This window comes from Sphaerodactylus townsendi, linkage group LG06 (genome assembly GCF_021028975.2).
Source record: "Sphaerodactylus townsendi isolate TG3544 linkage group LG06, MPM_Stown_v2.3, whole genome shotgun sequence".
Lineage (NCBI taxonomy): Eukaryota > Metazoa > Chordata > Lepidosauria > Squamata > Sphaerodactylidae > Sphaerodactylus > Sphaerodactylus townsendi.
This window is the reverse complement of record NC_059430.1, coordinates 74,105,286-74,128,185: the sequence shown is the minus strand read 5'-3', so window position 1 is coordinate 74,128,185 and position 22,900 is coordinate 74,105,286. Positions and strand designations below refer to the sequence as shown.

At 41.1% G+C, this 22,900-nt stretch overlaps 1 protein-coding gene across 2 annotated transcripts in view; it reads right to left on the bottom strand.

The window, feature by feature from the left end:
• KCND2 (potassium voltage-gated channel subfamily D member 2) overlaps positions 1–22,900 on the bottom strand; it is a 327,231-nt gene that overhangs the window by 7,738 nt on the left and 296,593 nt on the right. Inside the window, exons 2-4 of one of the 2 annotated variants that reach the window (XM_048499902.1) lie at positions 16,482–16,644; positions 6,625–6,748; positions 1,450–1,505 (exon numbers count right to left, since the gene is read on the bottom strand). In XM_048499902.1, the coding sequence (XP_048355859.1) occupies positions 1,450–1,505; positions 6,625–6,748; positions 16,482–16,644 (343 nt within the window). Of the gene's footprint in view, positions 1–1,449; positions 1,546–6,624; positions 6,749–16,481; positions 16,645–22,900 lie in introns of both variants that reach the window. The other variant, XM_048499901.1, reaches the window with a different exon arrangement.

Below are 22,900 nucleotides of genomic sequence, written 5' to 3'. Positions count from 1 at the left end.
TGGGAGTTAATAGAAGATGGAGGCTACATATTTGAGGGTACATAACTTTGGACCCCCTGAAACAAACTTCACCAAACCTGGATGGTATCATTAGGAGAGTATCCTAAAGATACCTTGAAAGTTTGGTGCTGCTAGCTTAACAATTGCACCCCTGACAGCAGGCACCCCCTTTGGCATGAATTTAAAGGGAGAATCTGAGGTCCCCAGTTTAAACATTGAAAGTGATGCTGTTTCAGGGTGGGGGAGAATCCACTCCAAAACAGCATCACATTCAACTTTGTTTAAACTGGGGACCCCAGATTCTCCCTTTAAGGTGGATTTAAAAGGAGAATTTGGGCTCTCCAGTTTAAACACCACTGAAAGTGATGCTGTTTGGGGGTGGATTCCAGCATCACAGTGGCCGCCCATGAGGGGGGACTCAGATTTTGCACCAGGCTCCATTTTCCCTAGCTAGCCTCTGCCCAGAAGGGAGGGCAGAAGGGGCTGCCAGCTGCCGGCTGGGAGCCCAGCTTGTGGGGGGGTGGGGGAGGGCAGGGCAGGGGAGTCTGAGGTCCCCAGCCTCGGAGAGCTGCTTTTATAACCACTGAGGCCAGGGGTGGGGCTTGTGGAGGCGTGGTCATGCCCCAGGGGCAGGTGGGGGTTTGGCCCTGCCCCTGAACCCCCCCATAAAAATCTATACCTATGTCCCTGCAACAGTGTGATTCAACTTCACATTTTGCTACCAGAATGAACAAAAACAGTTATGGACATCAGCTTCCTAGTGCTGCCCAATGGTCAGTTTGAACAGTATGCCAGTGATCTCTGTGGATCTCACACCCACACCCCCCCCCCCCCGCTTTGAAACTACTTGTTTCTAAAAGAAAGCTCTCGAGAATGGGGATTTGAAGAGAGGACCAATAAAAGTAATGGTTTGAAACTAGCAGGCTCATCACTCAAGAAGTGTGTGCATATGAGTGAAAATGGAAAACTTCATCCATATCTACAATAGGAGAATGGTTAGTGAACATATCGGAACTGGCTGAGATGGCTAAACTTACTTCTTTGATTTTAATAATTGGAAACCCCTGATGGACTTTTTGGTGAAAATGGAAAATATGAATTATGATTTACAGAATTGAGGACTAGAAAAATAGGAATATATAATAGAGAACAATGTGATTCATAATTAATAAAAATAATAATTAAGAATTTTGTGAATTATATTACTATATTTGTAACTAGAGAGCAAGTTGTAAAATTTTAATTTTGTTCATATTTGGTGCTGAAGAAACTGGGAGCCTGCCTTTTTACCTTATATGTAGACATTTGTTTCTGTGTATATTTTCAATGGTTGTTTGTTTCCCTAAAATCTTAATAAAAATTACTTAGAAACAACAAGTAAGCAACAGTAAGCCAACGCTGTATCTGTTTGTTACAGATTACAAGAAGGTTGCAGGTTCATTTTCTTACTGTGGTTTTTTCCAGACAGTGAAGCAGGTGGTGGTGTTGGATTTGAAAGGAAGAACCAAATTTGCCAACAAAGTCGCCTTGTTCTTCATCAGATAACTGTTAATAAATGAAAAAAATAATATTTAAATTTGATAATCAGTGGGTGTTAGATTATGATTTGGCTAAGTAAATAAAAACCTGCCTGAAGTGTTTCACCATGGAAATGCTGACCAATGTAAAATAAATTATGCACATTGTATTAATCTAAAAAACAAAACTGGCTTTAGAATAGTTTTCAGCTAGGTTTCTCTATAGACACAATTCATATTAACCAAAATACTTAGCCTTAATGTCAGAAAACAAGAAAGCATTGAAACAACTGGACAACATCCACACATCCCCAAACAAATTTACAATTACTGAGCTGAATTTTTGATAATAGCTTCCATGAAAAATTGGGTGTTCAGTTGCATCTATTTGCTTTGTTGATATCTACAGAAGAAGTTGGACATTACTAATTCAAGGGACTTTAAAATTCAACAGGGCTTCAAAATAAACCATTTTATAATTAGGTCATTATATTTTAATGCTTAAATAAAATAATGGTTCCACAAGAAGACCTTCATCTGCACTTTTCTTGATCCAAACTTTTGTTTAAAATGACTTCAAACTGCCCCAAGAATGGATGCTTTATTGTCCACATATTGTTTCTCTGTCTTATACATTTTTTAAAAAGTTGTAGATAGCATTTTATTGTACTGCAGAAAAAGGATTTTCAAAATAAAATTCAAATCACGCAGGCAACTCTTCTTTGAGTTAGGCCGCTTCCGCATAGAGGCGGAAGAGGTCGGGTCGGCGTAGTCCACGCCGACCAGACCCCTCTGGGACCGTTCGCATGAACGGTCCCAGAATTACAGAGCTGCGCCTTTGTCAGATCAACTTACCCGTCCTGCGGCCCTCCGGCACATCGCCAAGGCCAGGGGACACGCCCCCCTGCCCTGCGCGACCGCTCCAGAGTCGCAGGGAAAAGGGGGCGTGTCCCCAGGCCTCGGCGACACGCCGGAGGGCCGCAGGACAGGTAAGTCGCCCAGTCGTGGGGGGAGGGAAGGCGCTTGGAAGCCGCTGCCGTTCGCATGGCAGTGGCTCCAAGTCGCTGTTTCCCATAAACAGCGGCTTCGAAGCAGCTGCGCCCCCTGTGCGAATGGCTCCCTGGGGACGGCGTTTTTGCCGTCCCCAGGGCGCCATATTCCGCCTGTGCGGAAGGGGCCTTAGAGATAGCAGGGTCTATAATCAAGAAGGGCACGTAATCAGAAATGACATAAACAGCATCCACTGATTTGTTAACTGCAGTCTTATTCGCTCATGACAGGGCAATAAACTAAAACTATGGATTATAATAACAGGAGATCATTGTTAAAACCAGACTAGGGCACCAACTCTAGGAGTAATTCAGTCTCTGAAATCTTGTTCTCTTACATCAAAGTTTGAAATAATCCACAAGCATAAACGTGCCAGAACCAACTGCAGCTTGTTTTTCGCTCTTACTTTTCTTTAGTATTTTGCTCCCACCATTCTTAAGTTAGATAGCAAACCTTTTCAGCATAGGGCAGGATAAAAATACATATTAAAACAAACAAACAAACAAACAAATATATACCCCTGACATTCTTTTCATTTTAAGCATTGTTTTAGTTTCTGTTGATTACTGTACACAACTTTATGATGCTTTTAGCATTATTTTGTAGCATGTCTATTTTTAAATGTTTTTTTTGCAAGTTTGCACTTTTTAAACTTTATAGTTTTTATTACTTGTCTACACATTTAGATATTTCTTTCCTTGGGCTACCAGCTCCCTTGTGGGGACAGGGCATCCCCTGCTCCCAGCTGGTGTTTCCTGTTGCTGCTTGCAGCATTGTTGGGAAAAACATAAAAATAAAAAAATGGCTGACAGTGTGTAGTTTCTTCCAGGGAAATCTGGAATTGATGTCATGCCTCTCCAGAAATTAGCTAAAGTTCTACGGAAAATCTACAATTTTTCCAAAATTCCCAGAGATGACTGACATCACTTCTTTAAACTTTATAGCACTTTTTAAACTTTATAGTTTTTATTACTTGTCTACACATTTCGATATTTCTTTCCTTGGGCTACCAGCTCCCTTGTGGGGACAGGGCATCCCATGCTCCCAGCTGGTGTTTCCTGTTGCTGCTTGCAGCATTGTTGGGAAAAACATAAAAATAAAAAAATGGCTGACAGTGTGTAGTTTCTTCCAGGGAAATCTGGAATTGATGTCATGCCTCTCCAGAAATTAGCTAAAGTTCTACGGAAAATCTACAATTTTTCCAAAATTCCCAGAGATGACTGACATCACTTCTGGGGGGTTCTTGAAAGCAATGTCAACTGTGTCTAGAACTGACCAGTTCTTAGAGAGGGATGAGATCACGTCAAGGTTTTTCCTGGAAGTGAAGTCACCATCACCCAATGGCCTCCTTCCTTTGTGTTTCTGTGGCACCAGTCTCCCACTGGTTGCTTGGATGGGCCTTGCAACTCTATTCTTTCTGGTTACTTAAATTCTTACCATTTATTTTTATTTATTTATTGGATTTTTATTCCGCCCTATCCCTGTATTATTATTATTCATTGCTGGTTTCTTAAACTGAACTTCATTTTCTTTTGGCTAGTGCCTTATTTTCTACTCGATGCAAAATGGTTCCATTTTTAAATTTTCTTTTACAGTTTTTTTTGCACAATCTAGTTGGCTGTGATGATACAGGATTTTTTTTTGCTTCTCTCTAGTCTGTGGCCTAAATTATATGTATTTTCTCTTCACCTCCCCAGCCTTCCAGTTTTGTCTGCACTAGAGCATGTGCCAAGGAAATTACTATATCACAGTACCTAGACAAACAAGGTAAACTGTCCAAAAGCTCAAGGCAAGCTGGTGTCTGTGATTAGGCCTGTCAGTCTGCCAATTTATTTTAAATTTACTTGTGAGATTGGACCAGTTTGATGTCTGAAATCTACCATTTGAAAACAAAAAAATAAAAATAAAAAACAACCCCCCAAAATTAAACATAGGAACAACTATTTAAAACATAGTTGAATAACAATAATGCAGCCATTTGAATTCCCCAGTTCTATCTTTGATGAATAATTAGCGGATCTCAATGCTAGCAAGCTTCACTGAATAAATGCTCTTTCTACAATTATCTGGAGACCAGATAGGGAGTGCACAATTGCATTTCTTCAATGTGATCATTCTACAATCTTGGGGATGTAATGGAAAAGACCCTGTTTTTTTCCTGCAGGTCTCATCACCTATGCTAAGTGAACATGAAAATGAGCTCAAGTGGTAGGAGAGCTGACTGAACAATTGGATGGACTGAGTTGCTTGCTGTCTAATGTCCATTCTGAATGCAATGCAAAACACATGGAGAGCTCCACAACAAGGAATAAATGAAATTCAGAATGATGCAATGGTTGACATGTGCAGACTCTAATCTGGAGAACCGGATTTGATTCCCTATTCCTACACATGAAGCATCCTGGGTGACTTTGGGCCAATCAAAGTTCTCTCAGAACTCTCAGCCCCATGCACCTCACAAGGTGTCTGTTTTTGGGTGGGGAACGGAAGATTATTGTAAGCCTCCTTAAAAGTAGAGAAAATTGGAGTATAATAACCAGCTCCCCTTCATCTTCTTCAGATCAAGACAATGTGACAACTACAGCAATCCTAAGCAGAGGCATACCATTCTAAGTTACTGCTCTGTTTAAGTAAATGGATTTGGAACAGTGTAACTGTTCAGGTCTGGCTTGCCCAGTAGATGTCAGTCTATTCCCAAGATGGAGGAGCAGCAAGCTAGTCCTTCTGTGGTGTTATGGGCAGACGGGTGCTGCCTCCCATGTGTGTATCCATGTATCTGAATGGCAGGCAGTCAGGGCCTTCTCTTGTCACCAGTTCCTAGACTGGTGGTTCAATGAAAAGGTATAGCTCTAACCTAGTGGGGGGATGCTGGGTGCTTCCCCACAGCATGGAGAGCAAACTCATTTTCCAAGGGCATCAAAAATCTTTGGGCTGACCCTGACTCTGTTTAGGATTGACTGAACATTGATTGCCAAAGCCAAGTCCTGGTACTGGCATATTCTCAGAATAATGGAGATTGGCTGGGTTACGATATCCTGGAAACAAATGCATGAAGCTGCCCTTTACTGAATTGCAGCATTGCTCTAAATTCTAATCTCGAGAACCGGGTTTGATTCCCTACTCCTATAAATCATCAGAACTCTCGGCACATAGTGCCACACTCCTATAAATCCAAACTCTTCTTCTTCTTCTCTTCTAAATGGACTCTTCAGGACTCTCAGCATATTCATACCACATGAAGCTACCCTATCCTAAGCCAGGCCAATGATCTACTTTGACTGGCAGCAGCTCTCTAGCACAGTGGTTCTCAACCTGGGGGTCGTGACCCCTTTGGGGGTCGAATGACCCTTTCACAGGGGTTGCCTAAGACTCTCTGCATCAGTGTTCTCCATCTGTAAAATGGATAAATGTTAGGGTTGGGGGTCATCACAACATGAGGAACTGTATTAAAGGGTTGCGGAATCAGGAAGGTTGAGAACCACTGCTCTAGCATCTCAAGCAGATGTCTCATATCACCCAGATTCTTCTAGTCTAAGATACCAGGAACTGAATGTGGGATGTTCTGCACGCAAAGCAGATGCCTTACCACAGAATTGTAATGTTTCTGTCTATTATCAAATGCACTGAAGGCTAGCACGTATACACTTCAATAAGTATGGATACAAGCTATGGGGAGAGCTACATTCTGGATGGTGGTCCGAGACTCTTGGTGTTCACCAGATGAAATATATTATTAGAGGTGAACACAGGAAACAGATACTGCCTTTCCCAGAAATTAGCTGATGGGCATTAGAATTTTTTCTCTCAGAAAATTCACTTGCCTGACTTGCAGATGTGCAGTCCTGTGCCAAGTTATCTGAGTCATTCATTTCAGTGGGCTTAGACTAGAGTGACTCTACATAGGATTGCACTGTTGGATGCTCACTGTCTCTGCTAAGAACAATTTCTCCTTGCTCAGTCGGAAAGAAAACTGTCATGGCATGCTAGGAGTCAGATTGACTTTTTCTGATGCAAAGCAGAACAAGGACATTTGGGCTATTATTAAATAGGGTTTCTAGATTTAGAATGCACATGCTCATTACCTGCTGCAGCTGGTTACTGAGTAAGCCATTTCTTTTGCTCTGCATGTAAGCGTTTGCACTCCCACTCTTTGCAGCACGGATTCGAGCAAGCCGGGTTTTCTGTGCAAAGAAAGGGGGGGGGGGAGCAAGGAGGAGAGAAGATCATTATTTGTCTTTGTATTCTTCTTTCAGAAAATCACACTGCTGAAAAGAATGGCTTCTTTGTGACTATCAAAGCACCTAACCAAGAAGGTTTTTTTTCAGTGGACCTTTCAGGTGCCAAGCTTCAAAAGTATTTCCATATTTATAATGCAAATGAAACAGAAGCATTTGCTTCTCACCATGTATCAGCCAACAAGAAAAACGAATAGTGTTTGGAGTCAATCCTTGCATGTATTTTCACATGAAGTGTTTATTTCCTCTTTTTTACTGTCAGTGTGATCATGCTTCTGCTCGTATGTCAAGGTCAGGAGTGTGGCTTTCATCTTAACTTTAATTATGCCACTTTTGATTCTCCCACTAACAGTTCCTTGAGAGAAAGGACAGTAGACCAAAAGAATGTGTAGCTGTTCAGTTGCTGTGAAGTGTCGCAAATAATTACTCAGAACATTCTGATTTGCCCAGGAACATCTGGGTAAATACAATGAGATCTAAACCAGTGGTTTTTGATTTGTTTGCTCACTGGGATAGGGAACATGAAAAGTGGTATACACCAGGGTCTGGTTTATGTTACTTGCCTTGGGTTGACTCCAAAACATTTCAAAGAGAACCTTTAGGCATAATTAGCTCATTTTTAATTGCTAAGGGAATCTAGGAATTCCCACCAAAGCTGAAGTATTAAAACATTAACAAGTCAGTGATGAATGCAAAACATTTTTTTTTAATTTTCCAGGGACTGAGGTGCCGAAGTCCAAGGTTGGAATCTTGAGAAAGAGTGATCTAAACAAGGCATGTTAGAGAATAATGCTAGAGTGCTTTCTCTTTTCTACAGAATTTAAAGCTGTGCTTGACTGGCAAATGGAGGCATGTGCTTTTGCATGTTATGAAAAATTCCCAAACTGGAAGCATGAGCAACACCTATCATTTTTGTCATGTTTTAAAAATGGGGGCCATTTTTCATGTGACTGAACACTGGTGCAGCAATTGAAAAAAGATGCAAGGTGGAACAAAAATGATACCTGTATTAAAATTTTGATCAGCTCTGTATGTGTGAACCTTTGTGTTCTGTTCTGTTTGCTTGTTCTACATGCAATATTTTTTATCTGAAAATAATTTTGACTTTGTTATATAATATAAAGTGACTTATTATATTGCTTCAGTTATGGTGTTTACTTTGGCTTTTTTTGTTTTGGAAGTCACTCTTTGGACAAGAAGGATTTGTATTTTGGAGAACTATATTTTTCATATAGAAATGTTTATTATTCTATTGTGGTATTTTATAATTTTTTTAAAAATCTATGTGATGGACCCCCACATCTTTCTTAAATCACCATGGTGGGGAAACCACTCACTGACCAGGCATGTCAGATTTTTCTGCCTTTTTCCTGTTAGTGACTGAGGTGCTTCTAATATAGTAGCGTAACATAATAAAAACACTTTCTCTCAGCTCTGTTATGCTCCCAGAAGGTAAAGGTTGCTGAATTACACTCCAGTCTGTGTAATATTTGCTTAAACCACAACACACAGGGCTGTCACACAGTAGGGAAAGACAGAATCACACACTGACTGCCACTACTTTCCTCAGAGTTATTATGTTTTGTCATCACAAAGGCAGATAGCTCTTGTCTGCAGGAACTTCTCATTCTAAAAGCCTCTCAGATTGTGCTTCACAGGGACATATCTTCCTCCCACTCAGTATCATCAGATCTTTTATCCAATCAGAGTGAATGGTTGCCTCATCCAATCAGATGACCTCCCTGTTTTTAGGTCTCTGTGCCTCACTCTGAGTATTAATAATAATGGCTCCTGACACATCTGCACTTTAAAATGCACACTTTTCTCTGCAATCCATCACAATCTGTTTTTCAGCTCGACTTTATATTGTCTTGGAAGCAGCTTTGTATATTGAATAATGGTATGAACTGTAAAAAACAAACAACATGCTGTAGTCTTGTGAATGTCTATGACTGGAGACAACCAACTTCTGGAAACATTCTAAGATGCCAGTAAGAGGTTATGGACTCTTTAATCTCCACACAGATAGTAAGGGCCTATAATAAAGTTTTCTGCATTTTAAAAAAGGTTATAACAGTATTGATAACACTTTTTTAATTACAGCAAATACAACACATACCATTAAGTGAACCCCTTTGGCAAACTGACTTTGAATGTACCTCAGGCTGAACCTTTGAACTTTGCTGAACAATGTCTTTTCCCACTTCTCAATGTTTTTTACTTACCCAAATCTAAAATTATATATCTGTTTTGATCCTTCCCAATTTTCTGTGGCAAAGAAGATAACCTTTCAATAGAGATTTTGTCACAGAAATTTATTCTTGGTCTGGTGCTGACCCAATTCCTGTTAAATTCATTTTACATAGAATATAATAAGCATCAAAAGGAACATTCAGATCTACCATCAGCTTCATTCTAGAATTCCTGAACTAAACATATTAGTTCTGGGGATTTCATACATAGGACTTCACCATACTGTTGCCTGAAATGATAGGGTCTGTCCCTTTTAGGGTGGAGAATTAGTGGAGACAAACCTTGCATTGTGACAGGGGGTAATGATGGATCTTTACCATCTGAGTTTATGGGGGTTGCTCTTCATTAGAAAACTGCAGGAATCAAAAAAAGGATAACAATTCATATTGGAAAACAAAATAATAAACTTACACATGCACAAATGATAAAAACACAATCACACAGAGAGCATAGAAACACCACCAGGGTGACATCATCACCCCCTTCCTATCATGGAGCAGCATGACGATGTCATTCCCATATTATCTGTGCATGGAAAAAGCCAGGTTGCTTGTGGTAATGTTGTAATGTGATGTGATGTTCTATTAACAATGTTCTATTACACACACATAACAGAATTTTGAGGGCATAATAACAACACATCACTTCAGATGAATGAGTCTCTACCCTAAAGAAAGGAGGGATTTGATTTGATTTAATTTTAGTTTGATTTAATTTAATTATTTGATTTATAAACTGCTCTCCCCCAGTGAGTGGGGCTCAGAGCAGTGCACAGCAATATATACAAATTGTAGTTGATTTGAAACTACAATTCCCATGGTATGGTGCCCTTCAGTGGTGGGATTCAGCAGAATCAGTTGTTAAAATGGTGCTAGACTAAATTTGGCATCAGTGGAGTAGGTGTTTCCTCCCTTTGCGCACTACAGCTCACTGATCTCCCTGGAATGCTGCTCTTGGGGGATAGATGACCTTAAGGAGTAACATAAGGAGATAGGGAAGCTCCAGTGGGAACTAATGGTAATTGCCTATTTAGTATGGATCTAGCCAATGTGTTGTTTATCCATTAGTGATTATGTCTCATTAAATCTTGTAGCAAGGCCATCCCTGATACATTCCAAAAATGTTTTTTGCCTGTATTATTGTCACCATTAAAAAAAAAATCAGAACTGTTTTTTCAAAATCAGGGGTCAATTATAGTGCTACTGGCAGTAAGGCTCTTTGTCTGAAAACAGGTCATGTAAAATCAAACTGGGAGAGAACGCTATTCTGCTTTTCTTCTAGATCTTCTCACATCATGTGGTAGAGAAAGCCTTTAGCTACAATAAAACTTTGCAATGTGAGCAACATTAATGGCAAGTGCATTCTGTGGGCAATTCCCTCTTTTCCAAGGTATTACATGTCCAGTAAATAGCACTTAGTTGCTCTCGAAATTACTGCTGTCATTTTTTTCCCTTGCTGCCACTGTGCTACTAATCATGGAACAGGCTGCCAAAATTGAACTTATCAGTTACTGTTCATATTCAGCTGCTTTTGACAGAATTCAATGGGGCGATATAATATGTTTAGTCCCCGCGAGGTACCAGGTGGAGAATGGAGAATTTTTATATGTCATCAGAGAATGTAGGGAACTGTATTTTTTTCATTAACATCTGCCACCAGAGCATTTTGTCAGGTGCAGCAGAGGGGCTTGGGGTTTGATTTATCCAATGCAAAGCACTTTTCTTTTTTGTGAGATAGGGGAAAAAAAGAACAGAAAAAGGAAGGGAAGTGCCACTGAGCAAGTCATCTCTCTTTGCTGTGATGTCTTCCATTTCTCCCCTTAATCAGTAGAATGCTGACACTGTACAAAGGCAGCTGCGAGACTTGTAGTCTCTGGAGGAAGGGCAGAACTCCTAAGATTAAAGATTCTTTTTTCGTACACTCAAAAAATGCCAACAATAACCTGGCAAGTGGAACTTTGGGGAAATCTGTATTTTCTTCCCTGGATTTTTAAAATAGATATCGTACCTTCTTTGTGAGTCAGTTACTTGCTGAGGTATACTGAATTTGTACCCAGTACTAAGAGTGCTTGCCTGTTGAATTTAGATGGCTGGGAAGAACACAGTCTGCCTCAATAATATTGGCCTTTGACATTTTCTTACCCAAAGTGAAAAGTCAAAATGACATTTCACCTTTGCTGGTTTATTTAATGACACACATTACTGGTATCTGGAATAGAACTTCCCTTGGAACCTGTTGCCTGAAGCAATTATTTCACTTGTTCCATAGTTAACACTGCAATCTTAAGAACACCTTCTTGGAAGTAAGTACCGCTGAGTAGAATGGACTAAGATTCTGAGTAGATGTGGTTAAAGATCGCCCTGTAAGTCTGCTCCCAGAACCTAACAAGTGGACATGATCTCACAACCTCCTCACCGTATATATATATTTTTGAAACAAACAACAAACAAAACAAAACTTTAGTATTTTGGAAGAAAGCTGTTATATGGCTGGGAAAAATGTGTTGTCAAGTTTAAGGTTAGAAGTACTATTTGCCTGGATATACTAACAGACCCATAGAATTAGATCTCATATTGCTTGCTCATGTCCTGTAAGTCCTTTGTTTACTTCACATAAAATGGATGGCCAGTATACCTTTGATATACCTTGAATAGCATGGATATCCAATAGACACACCATGGGCACAAAGGTTTGGTTGTATTCAGGGGGTTCCTTGTGCAAAGCACCTCAGTTTTCTCAGAGTGGCAAAATTCCTTATTTTTTATGACACCCTCCCCCCCACCCTGTAGGGATGAGCCGCTGACCCAGCAGAACCGTAGGCAGAGCGCTTGGCATGCCGGCCCAACTACGGCCTTCTGGTCGCACCCGCTCCCCCATCCCCCACCCCCCGGTGAGTCACAGGTCATGAACTACCTGGCTCACAGCCACCAGGTGTCCCAGACAAAGGGACACCTTGCCCCCAGGTGTGGATTGGGCCCAGACACGGACGCTTCCTCCTGCACGTACCAGCCCGATGAGATCATGCATCACCTGACGATCTCCCGTTCTCCCGTTCTCCCGCTCTCCCGGCCTCCCGCCGATCCACCCCTTTGCCCGCCCCCAGAGAAACCCTAATAAAAGGTGTCAGAAACTAGCACGCGGGAGAGTTGCCAGGATCACGGACCCCCGCGCTCCCGCTGCTGGCTCTCTCCACCAGATGATATCTCCGCGTCTCGTCTCGTTCTTACGGTGACTCCGCGTGCACGACTACACCACCCCCACCACAAATGTCACACCTTATGTTTTTCCAGAAGGTTCCCAGACTGGATCATTGGTAAGAGAGAGTTATCCTGTAAGTGTTATCATGTAAGAATAGAGCTTCTGAAGTATTCCTTTCCTTTCTTTGTTTTAATACATTTACAATATTATTGAACCTCCAAGTTTATTAGTAGTATGCTTAAGAGAACAATGCCATACCAGAAAAGAAATGGTGACACTGAAAATTCTGTAAAATATAAGGCATCCTTACATTTAGTTAAGAACACAGATGCAAATGTTTTCCATGAAAGTTCTCATAGAATAATATTCCTAGGGTCAAATTCAGAGTGCATTACAAAGGGGGTGGTGGTGAATGGAGCTTTGGAAGTGGCGCAGGGATGTGCTGATGTGAGTGCTCACTCCGCCAGCATAAGGGGTGAATATGATAGTGGAAGAGCTCTTATGCCAGCAGCAGGGTGCTGAGCAACTGTACTGACCCCAGAATCTGCCCCATGCACCAGCATCCCTCCATCACAGGAGCCCACACTGGTGTGGCTGAGGGCAGTAAGTGTTTCCAGAGCAGAGCCAACTTTAGTCAGCTCCAAGTGCAGTTTTGGTGCAAGAATGCTCCCTTTTTGTACTGCAGACTTTTGCCACCAAAAAGGGTGAAGTCATTCCCAGTGATGGGCTTCTCTGGAGAGAGGAGGTTTTTCTCTTTCTCCCCTCTGCCAGTGATCACCTCTTTGGAGGTGACACTGTAACACCATCCCTGGTTGCTGATCTCCCCCCCCCCTTTTGGATTGGGCTATTAGTCAGATATTTGATGAATTTTATCAAGTTTTCAAAAGTTTCTTTCCCTTATCTTTTCACAGAGATATGTGCATTTGACAAATGGAGGATTCCCAGATCCTCATTTAATTGTTGTCTAAGTGGTATTTAGTGTGTATTTGTACTATGCACAGATCTCATTTCCCACAATAAACACCCAAGTGGTACTCAATAGATCAATTTATCTTCAGAGTCACATAAAGGACAAGACTGGTTAGTCAGCCTCTTGTGGGTTTCATAATCATTCAGAAAATCAGAAATGGCAAATAAATCAAAACAATGTAAAGCCAAGAATTTTAATAAGATCACAATAATTTGGAGGGGCTAGGCTTAATTGGTCGTAATAGTCACCTTTTCTTTAAGCTCCTGGTTACAGCACATTTATTAAAATATTCCCACTGGACTCTTCTGGGAAACAAAGCTTTGTGGGTTGTTAATTAAGTTTCCTATACTCATTTAGAAGGAAATTGATTCCTGTTGATCCAGAGGACTATTCCATTCATAATTCCTTGGCTGTGCAGAGATTAAGCGTTTCATAAAATGAAACTCTCATGAATGAGTAAATGCAAAATTAGAAAGAAGGATGACAGTAAGAGGATTTAAAGGATAAATGTTGAGTCCAAGGGGAAAATACAGAATGATCTCACAATGCCATCCTAAGCAGAGTTAACACCTTTCTAATGGTGCTCACTTTGTGTGGGAGACCAGTTCATCAGTGTGGAGTTCCACAGGGCACTATTTTATCCCCTATGCTTTCCAACCACCATGTAAAGCCCTTAGGACAAATAATTCTTATCTTTTGAGTCGGATGTCATCAATATGCTGATGATACTCAGGTCTATACAGCCTTATCCAAATCCCCTTGTAAAATGATAGAGATCCTGAATAACTGCCTGGCAACTGTGGTAAATTGGCTAAGAGAGAACGAATCGAAACTTTGGAAAGATTGAGGCAATACTAGCCAGGAAGTCAGAGATCTTGAAGGACATTGTGTTCCACACTTTTGATCTAGTTCAGCTGACCTTTGCTGACTCAGATAAGAGCCTTGGGGTTATACAAGAAACATTGTTACTGAAGTAGCAAGTTAATGCAGTTGCAAAAAAGACTTTCTTCCAACTTAGCCCAAACTTACCTTGCTATAGTTGATCTGACTACATGGATCCATGCCACAGTAACACTGAGACTAGACTACTGTAATGCGCTGGTCTCCTCTCAAAAGCAATGCAGAACCTCCATTTGATGTAGAATGCTGCAGCTTAGCTATTATCAAGTTAGATGCAGCATGCATATTACTCCCATTCTGCAGGCTGGCTGCCCGTCAGTTACTGGGCTCCCTTTAAGGTATTAGCCTTTCCTGGCTTGGACTCCCATATCTGTGAGACTGCATCTCCCCACATGCTCCACCATAACATCTTCGCTCTTCAGAGCAGAACAAAACCAACAACTGTACATGTGTGTTCTCTGTTGTGGCTTCTACCTTATGAAATGGCCTGCCTGAAAGGGTCAGGTAGGCCCCCACTCCTCTGGCTTTCCACAAGCTATGCAAAACTGAATAATTCAAGAGAACTTTACTATGCAGGCAATAGAATTACACTGTGCTAAACGATTCACAAAGTTGACTTAGAAACAGTTATTAGGGACTGTGATCTATATTAATATGTATAGCTTTCAGAAACTTTTGTGGAATTTTCCTCATTTTAATGTGTCATTTCTGTTTTTAGTTCTGTTTTTTGTATCAGTTCTGTTTTTGGTTAGCTTCACAACCCTAATCCTATTGCATTGTTCCTTGAATGTCCCATCCTGTCAGTTGTATTGACTCGCTTGTGTAATACACTTTGAGTCCAAGTGAGAATCTAAATAATGTAATATGCAGAATCTAAATAATGTAAATAGATAAATGAATGTAGAAGGGAGTGACTCTGTTTAGGATGATACAGTTACAGTGTAATCCCAACAGCATTTTCCTGGGAGTAAGCCCCATTGCACAGGACTCAGCAGGATTCTGAGAACTCCAATTTAGGATGACACTGTTAATCACTTAAACAATCTCATACAAGTTAATTAAGCTAGCTGAAGTCCTATGTACTCACTGATTCTATCCATGCTTTCTAAATACCACTAATTTCAATTATGACTACTTGTGGGTATGAAGAGGATCAATTTTAAAACATTTAGATAAACTTCCCTACACATGAAAATTCTAAATTAAAAATAAAAATAGAAAAACGTACAAAACCACTAAGTAGAAAGAGGGAATATTTCTCAGCAGAAGGAGACTTCTTCCAAAGAAAAGACTTTGTCTAGGAATACATGTTTTCATTTTTTTTTTGTAAAACAAAATTATTACTTCTCCATGGTAAAACTGAAATCTATTAGTTGCATAAAACAGAAATCCAACAGCACCTTATGAAAGACTTACAGTGCAGTCCTGAAGGGAAGTGCTCTGGAAGTGATGTAGTTGCCACCACATGCTGGCATTACTGGCATTCTGCTGATACAGAGCTGCGTGACTATGCAACTCCAGGATAAAATGCAAAAGCCTGTGCCAGCACCGATGGGGACAATCTTGGTGGCAGAGTGGCCTCCTGAGTTCTTTCAGCCCAGGAACACCCCTTTTGCACTTGTGCCAACTAAATGTGTGGCTCAGTCCATTAAGCCGCACTGGGACTTCTCATGGCCATCGAGGGAGGTTGACTCTGTTCTTGCTGGGCATAGTGCTGCAAATCTCTGTGCAGGCAGCAAGGCTGCACCATGCCCATCAGCCATGCACCTACCCCCACCCTACCCCACCCCAAATTTATTCCTGCATACATTTTTTGTGAGTCAAGGCTCATTTCAGTAGTAAATCATTTCAGTAGATGCAACACGCAGTCAATGAAGTGAACTCCGAATCACAAAAACTTATGCTGGGACAAATTTTCAATTCCAGTAGCATCTTAAAGACCACCAACATTTTGCATAGTGTAAGCTATGCAGGAGCATGCCATGGCAAAACCAGTTCTGAACTTCTGTTGCCTTGAACACTCTGCAAGATTCCCATAAGTTGGCTGCACCACAACCATAATCATTTGTGAGTCAAAGCTCACTTTGTCTGATATGGTGATACTATATGTCTACCCATCTAACTCTATATTACATAATAGCTACAGTTAGTATTTAAGATTCTATTTTCTATCTTCCCACAACAGATTAACATGAGTACCCTTTTAGAATTAGTCTCAGCTTGGTATGTATATCCATGTTCTAACATGATAACAGGTTTCCTATCAAATAAAGAAAAAGTTCATTTTGATAACAAGACAGTGAACAGAAGAACTACTCCATGCCACACCAGAGAATGGAATGGAAATGGGGAGCGCACCTTTTGTGCCTTGCGCTTATCTGCTCGTTGGTTCTGGTGGTAGATGCGACTGAAGTTGGACACAATTACAGGAACTGGTAGGGCAATGACTAAGACCCCACTCAGGGAACATATCGAGCCAAATATCTTGCCAGCTATGGTCTTCGGCACCATGTCACCATACCTGAGATTTAAACAAAAAACAACAACAACAATCTGTTAAAAACCATGTTTTCCATGTTAGAGCGTCAGATAAAACAGTCACAGTACTCTTTCCTTTCTGTTTGCAAACACTTTTCCATATTTCATATCACTTGCTTGTGTCAGCTTTCAGAGCCTCAGGTTAGTTGCTGATGTGTTCCCACAGTGCCCGCCATGTTTGCATTCCAGATACGTGGCCTTTGTGTGTTTCAGGAGGGATTTAGGTGCCAAATTGAATAGTGTGGGAATTTATGGTGGTGGCGGTGGGAATGTACTTTATTTTAGAGGGTGAAAACCTTTTGCAAATAAGTAATCCTCCTTACCTGATTAGTAAGTACCTGAAGAACTCAGGCACTTATACTAGATTGAAATGCTTAGACATTTGGATTCAGTAAAAGTGTGACAAACACCCATAGGGAATGTAGTGAAAGACAGCACGGAAATGGTTAATCCCTTTCCGGTCCTGACTGGCTAAGTGGAATTGCCTGCAGGTTGAAAAAGAGGCAGCAAAAATCCTGAGGTTTTTTTTTTTTGTTTGGTGTTCTCTGGGGGAGTCCCAGGAAGGGAGACTCTGAGAAAGGGGTTTGAGCCTGAAAAACTGAAAGGGCTAAGAAATAAAATTAGGGTGACTCTAGAAACATGCCATTGGGGCTTGTTTACTCTCCCTAAAGCGAAGGTCTCCCAGATATGGCTGAGGAAGAGCCTGAGGGAGACTGGTCAGTTTTGAAGTGGAAGACTAGCTTCCAGAGGGGATAGCTGTGACTCTTCTTGGTGTAAGCCAGTGGACATGGGAATTCTAGGCAGGGACCCAACCAACTCACCTTTGGGCTTTGGACCAAATGAGAGCCTAAATACTAGAATGACCATGCATACTGGAACTTCTGTTTTTCGTTTTATGTTTATTTGTTCCTCACCCCTACCAAGGGAAGTTTAGCTTTAACATTCATTTAATAAAATATTTTGTTGTTGTGGGCTCTGGTACTGATAGGTACTCAGAAGAAAAGGTGTGAATAATTTCTGAGGAGATAGTTCCTCCATTTTGGGACACATGAGAAAAGGGAAATCCTTCCCCCCCCCCCCCAGTGGGGTTTTCGCCTCAAAAAGCAACCCACTATAAGAAGGATGTGATTGAGGTTTGTAAAATTATGCCTGGTGTTGAGAAATCTGAGGAAAGAAAATGTCATGAAAAGAGAAAAATAACTTTGCTTGCGTAAACAGCAATTGGTTACAAAAAGCGCAAACCTTAGCAACCATTTACTACCAATATTGAAGCAAAGGAAAAAAAATGAAAAGAGTGATACACATCCTCTCATTCTAGGTCTAAAACTTACCCACTGTGGTGATGAATTAAGATATAGGTAGCTGAATTAAGAGATGGGGAGAACAATCTTATGACTTCCAGGTTTCTGGGCAAGCACTGTTCAATACAGTCTCTTTCTCTGCCATCTTGTAGGCCTCTTCCCCTTGAGATCAGACTCACTTCAACACTCTCAACCCTCATTAATATAAGTGTACCATTTAGCGTATATTAAATAGGATTTTAAAAGTGTTTATATAACTTAAAATGCAATTTAGTAGTACACCTTTATAGCCTATCACATTATGTTGGATTGCTGATGTACAAAATCTGGTTTTATTGTTATATCTCTTTCTGGTCTTTGACTGCAATAAAAATCTGAAATCTGTCTCTCAACCCTCTCAAGATCCCTCCCTTACTACCTAATGGAAAAGATGACTCCTGTTTGTGTCCCTGAAAATTAGCAGTTTCCTAAGTCACAGGTACAAGGCTTTGTTTTTCTGGCTAACTTCATCAGCATGTGAATTGACACATCTTGCTAGTTTTTGCACACTGAAAGCCAAAAGGAAAAATTGTTTTGCGGTTAGCCTCTGAGAATTCACAAAGTGAAAATTCAATATTTATCATGCCAAGCTATATAGATACCTGGGGTGAAGTGACATTTCACCACACAAAATAGATCAGATACTTTACCTAATTGATTTAAAAGGTTAAAATAATGGAAACTGAAATACTGCAGAGAATTTTAAAATCTTTTCAGTCATGAATGGATCCAATTTATCAATGAAAGAAGACTTAGGGCTGCAGAGAAAAAATAATATTCTGCAATGATCATATTCTCCACTAGAGGGCATAAAACACCATTAGAAGAAAGGCAGACTACTGAAATGTGTCATATTTTACACCACATGGCACAAATGTACTCAAACACGTACAGATACCCTCCCTTCCACTTCAATTACATCCTCTCCACAAATACTATACCCATGTGGGGTTTCTTGTCTAACTTCTGCTGTGCTTGCTGAAGGAGAAAAGGATGTACAATGAATTTTCTTTTTTACAGCTTATCAAAGGGGGATGAGAGAGCTTGGGAAAGTGAAACCAATAGAAGGTCATTGAACCTGACAGCATTCCTTGTAAAATGCAAGGTCATCTCTTACTCATGCATAAAAAAATGAAAAACTGCATGTCACTGGTAATCACAGTCCCTGATAAATAAATTAGAAGGCAAAAATTCAAATTTTGCAAGCAAAAAACAAAGCTGGAGAGCAGCAAGCAAATATATTCAAATTTGCATTATTTATTCCCATCTGAAAATATGGGCCTTCTGGTTGAACACAAAGATGTTTACCAATTCTAAAAAAAGGGTAAAAAATATTTGGTTTCTTAAACTGACTTTAGCAGAAGCTTTTGTAAACCATATGTAGAATGTAGTCACTTTGGCTGGTATTTATAGGAACCCTAAGTTGAGAGGCTCTTTGTCTAGTACAGATAATCCACCATGTTATGGTGCTCATCAGTATGATGGTGCCTGCCAGTACTTCTCTGGAGCCTGCCAAGCTTTTCAGTAAGTAGATGGGGCCAATATAAGGCAGGGCTAACTATTGGCTGCCTTCAGTCAAATGAAAGAGTTTTCCATGTATGCAAGAGCAGCAGCTGCCACTGAAGCAACAAGAGGACTAGCAAGCATCCCAGCTTGTGGTTCCATCCCCCTTTCAGAATTTCCTTCTTTCTATTCCCCTTCCACTTTTGCAAAGTAAGGAGGGAGTATCCAACTTCTGTGACAGCCACTCCCTCTCAAAATTCCAAAGGTGATCACGGACTCAAAAAAGTTTGAAACTCCTGCTGCAGATGCTCAGAAGGAGGCAATACAGTCCCAAACTTTCCTATCAGAGCCCCACCTTGTAGCAATATGAAACTGAAAGGGTTAAAGTTACAAAAGGGTGAGTTGATTTCTCTTCAGAGAGATCAAAGAGAAATGAGATAGAAACCCTTCTTAAGAAAAAAGAATGAGAGAAATCAACAAATGAATTTTGGGGAAAAGAAACTCCTTTCCTCATAACAATGTTACTCCAATGGCATACCTGGGGGCGGCATGATGGGGGGGGGTTGCTTGCCTGGGTCATGTGGGTGGCACAGTTAGCTGCCTGCCACTGCAGCCCACCCACTTGCCTGCAGCCACCCGCTCGCCAGCTGCTGCTTGCCCGCCCTGCTCACTGCTTGCTGCTTACCCGCTGAGCTCGTCAGCCTAGCTTGCCCATCCTCACTGCTCATCTGCCCACTCTGATCACTTTGGCTCACTTGCTCACCCACTTTGCTTGACCACTTAGCTTACCAGACCCTTGCCATTCTCCCATCTGCCCTGCCCCGCTTGCCTGCCTGTCTTTCTTGCTCGCCCACCTCAATTTGGTGGGGAGGCCCCCTGCAATTTGTGGGCAGGGCACAATTTGGAGGGTGCAATCAGTACTTGTCTCCAGGCACCATTTCCTTCAGGTACACCACAGCTCCAAACTGATGCCAAAAATTCAAACAATGCAAGAGGAAAAGATGCTGGTATGCTACAGTGATAGCCTGAATAAATATATTCCATTTCTCAAATGGCTTGGGAGGTATTATGGTATAGTATAGCTTGATCTCATCAGATCTCAGAAGCTAAACAGGTTTGGTAGAAGAAGAAGAAGAGTTTGGATTTATATCCCCCCTTTCTCTCCTGTAGGAGACTCAAAGGGGCTTACAATCTCCTTGCCCTTCCCCCCTCACAACAAACGCCCTGTGAGGTAGGTGGGGCTGAGAGAGCTCCGAAAAGCTGTGACTAGCCCAAGGTCACCCAGCTGGAGTGTGTGGGAGTGCACAGGCTAATCCGAATTCCCCAGATAAGCCTCCAGAACTCAAGTGGCAGAGCTGGGAATCAAACCGGGTTCCTCCAGATCAGAGTGCACCTGCTCTTAGCCACTACGCCACTGCTGGTACTTGGATGGAAGATCACCAAGGAAAACAATGGCAGAGGAAGGCAATGGCAAAGCACCTCTCCTTGTCACTTGCCTTGAAAGCCCCTTGCTGGGGTCTCCATAAGTTAATTGATGGCACATATGTACATATATAGGGCCTTATAGATCAAAGCCAGCATACTCATATACTCAGAAGACTACAGGAAATCAGGACAGAAATTTGCACCAGAATGTTATATTCCCAGTTCTGGTAGGAAATATCACTTATATCAACATGAGCCTGTATATAAACATTGCATCTTACCTTGAACACTTTATGGTAGACTATGGTAAAAGCTAAATTGAGGAAATTGAGAAATGTTGCTGTGGACCTATGGGAACCAGAAAAAGAAGGGACTGGGATGCAGGCATATGGTTGTGCAGACTATGGGAGAAAATAAAGGAAGAAGTGTATATTATTGGGTAGTGAGGGGGGAAAGATTAACAAGTTCAAAAGACTGCATTAAAATTGTTTTCAAAATGTATTGTCAAAGGCTTTCACGACTGGATTCAACTGGTTCTGGTGGGTTTTCCGGGCTGTGTGGCCGTGGTCTGGTGGAACTTGTTCCTAACATTTTGCCTACATCTGTGGCTGGCATCTTCAGAGGTGTATCACAGAGGGAAGTCTGTTACACACTGTGTACAGGGAGAAGGGAATGTTAGGGGTATATATTGTCCATGTCCCAGGGTGGGGTACTAATCAGTAAGTGGTTGGGTGGAACTTGTTGTGCAAAGATGTGGTTTATACAATACAATACTATCTTTGTATAACATGTTCCACCCTAACATTCCCTTCTCCCTGGACACAGTGTGTAACAGACTTCCCTCTGTGATACACCTCTGAAGATGCCAGCCACAGATACAGGTGAAATGTTAGGAACAAGATCCACCAGATCACAGCCACACAGCCCGGAAAACCCACCAGAACCAGTTGTTTCCAAAATGTTTCTTCACAATTAATGTGACTTTCCTAGGTTAGTAAAAATTTAGAAGTGACTTGTGCAACCCCCATCTATTTCATTAATTTAGTTCAGGAGTTAAATACTGATGTGTGTGTCTGATTGCTCCTGCTAGCTCCAGTGATCTTCTTGCATTCCTGGTAACAGTTTTAATTACTAGCAAAATCCTTTAGGGAGCAGATTGCCCTCTAAGTGAGAATAAAACTGTGATCCTAAGCACATTTTCTTTTTTGAAATCAGTGAGACTTGCATCCTAAGGGTATGTGTGTGTTTTCAGGAGGTAAAGTAAAGGGTCACCATGCTAGCTCTCTCCATTTTCAATCTTTAACTGTAATATTCTGTCCCTTCTGGTATACACTGATAAATATTGACTGCTACTACACACAGAAGGAATAAACCATGGGCTCTCCTATTCACATAAACCATGTCTAATACAATGTAATAGTTCTGTGCACTGTAAACAGGACACAGTACTTCTGAGGGTTGTGCACTCAGACATCAATTAATGAAATAAAAAAAAGTCATTTTTATTGTTGCCAGTACTATAACACATCCAGTTGGTAATTTCCAGAAATTGTTGCAAACATATAACTTCTAGAACTATACTACCTGTTTTTCACACTTCCAAGAGACACCAGGAAGAAGGATGGATATTGTTTGGGAGAGAGGAAGAGTTAGTCAGCTATGAATATAAAGGATAAACACTTCATCCAGACTGAAGAGTTAGCAGACATTCTGAAGCGGACTGCAGTGGTAATGCATAGTACTGCATCAATCATTATGTTGTCTTGTTGGTCCTCTGGATCTATATAAGCTGAGATCCTCAAACCAGAAACATCAGTAATAACTCAACTTTGGAATTCCCTTCCCCTTGTGGCTCACCTGGCATCTACATTCCTGTCCCTTGAGCACCAGACCAAAGCACTTCTCTTTATGAGACTTTAAAGTCAAGAGGTTCCATCATTGGTAGCTATTTTATGGTCTACTCTTATCCTA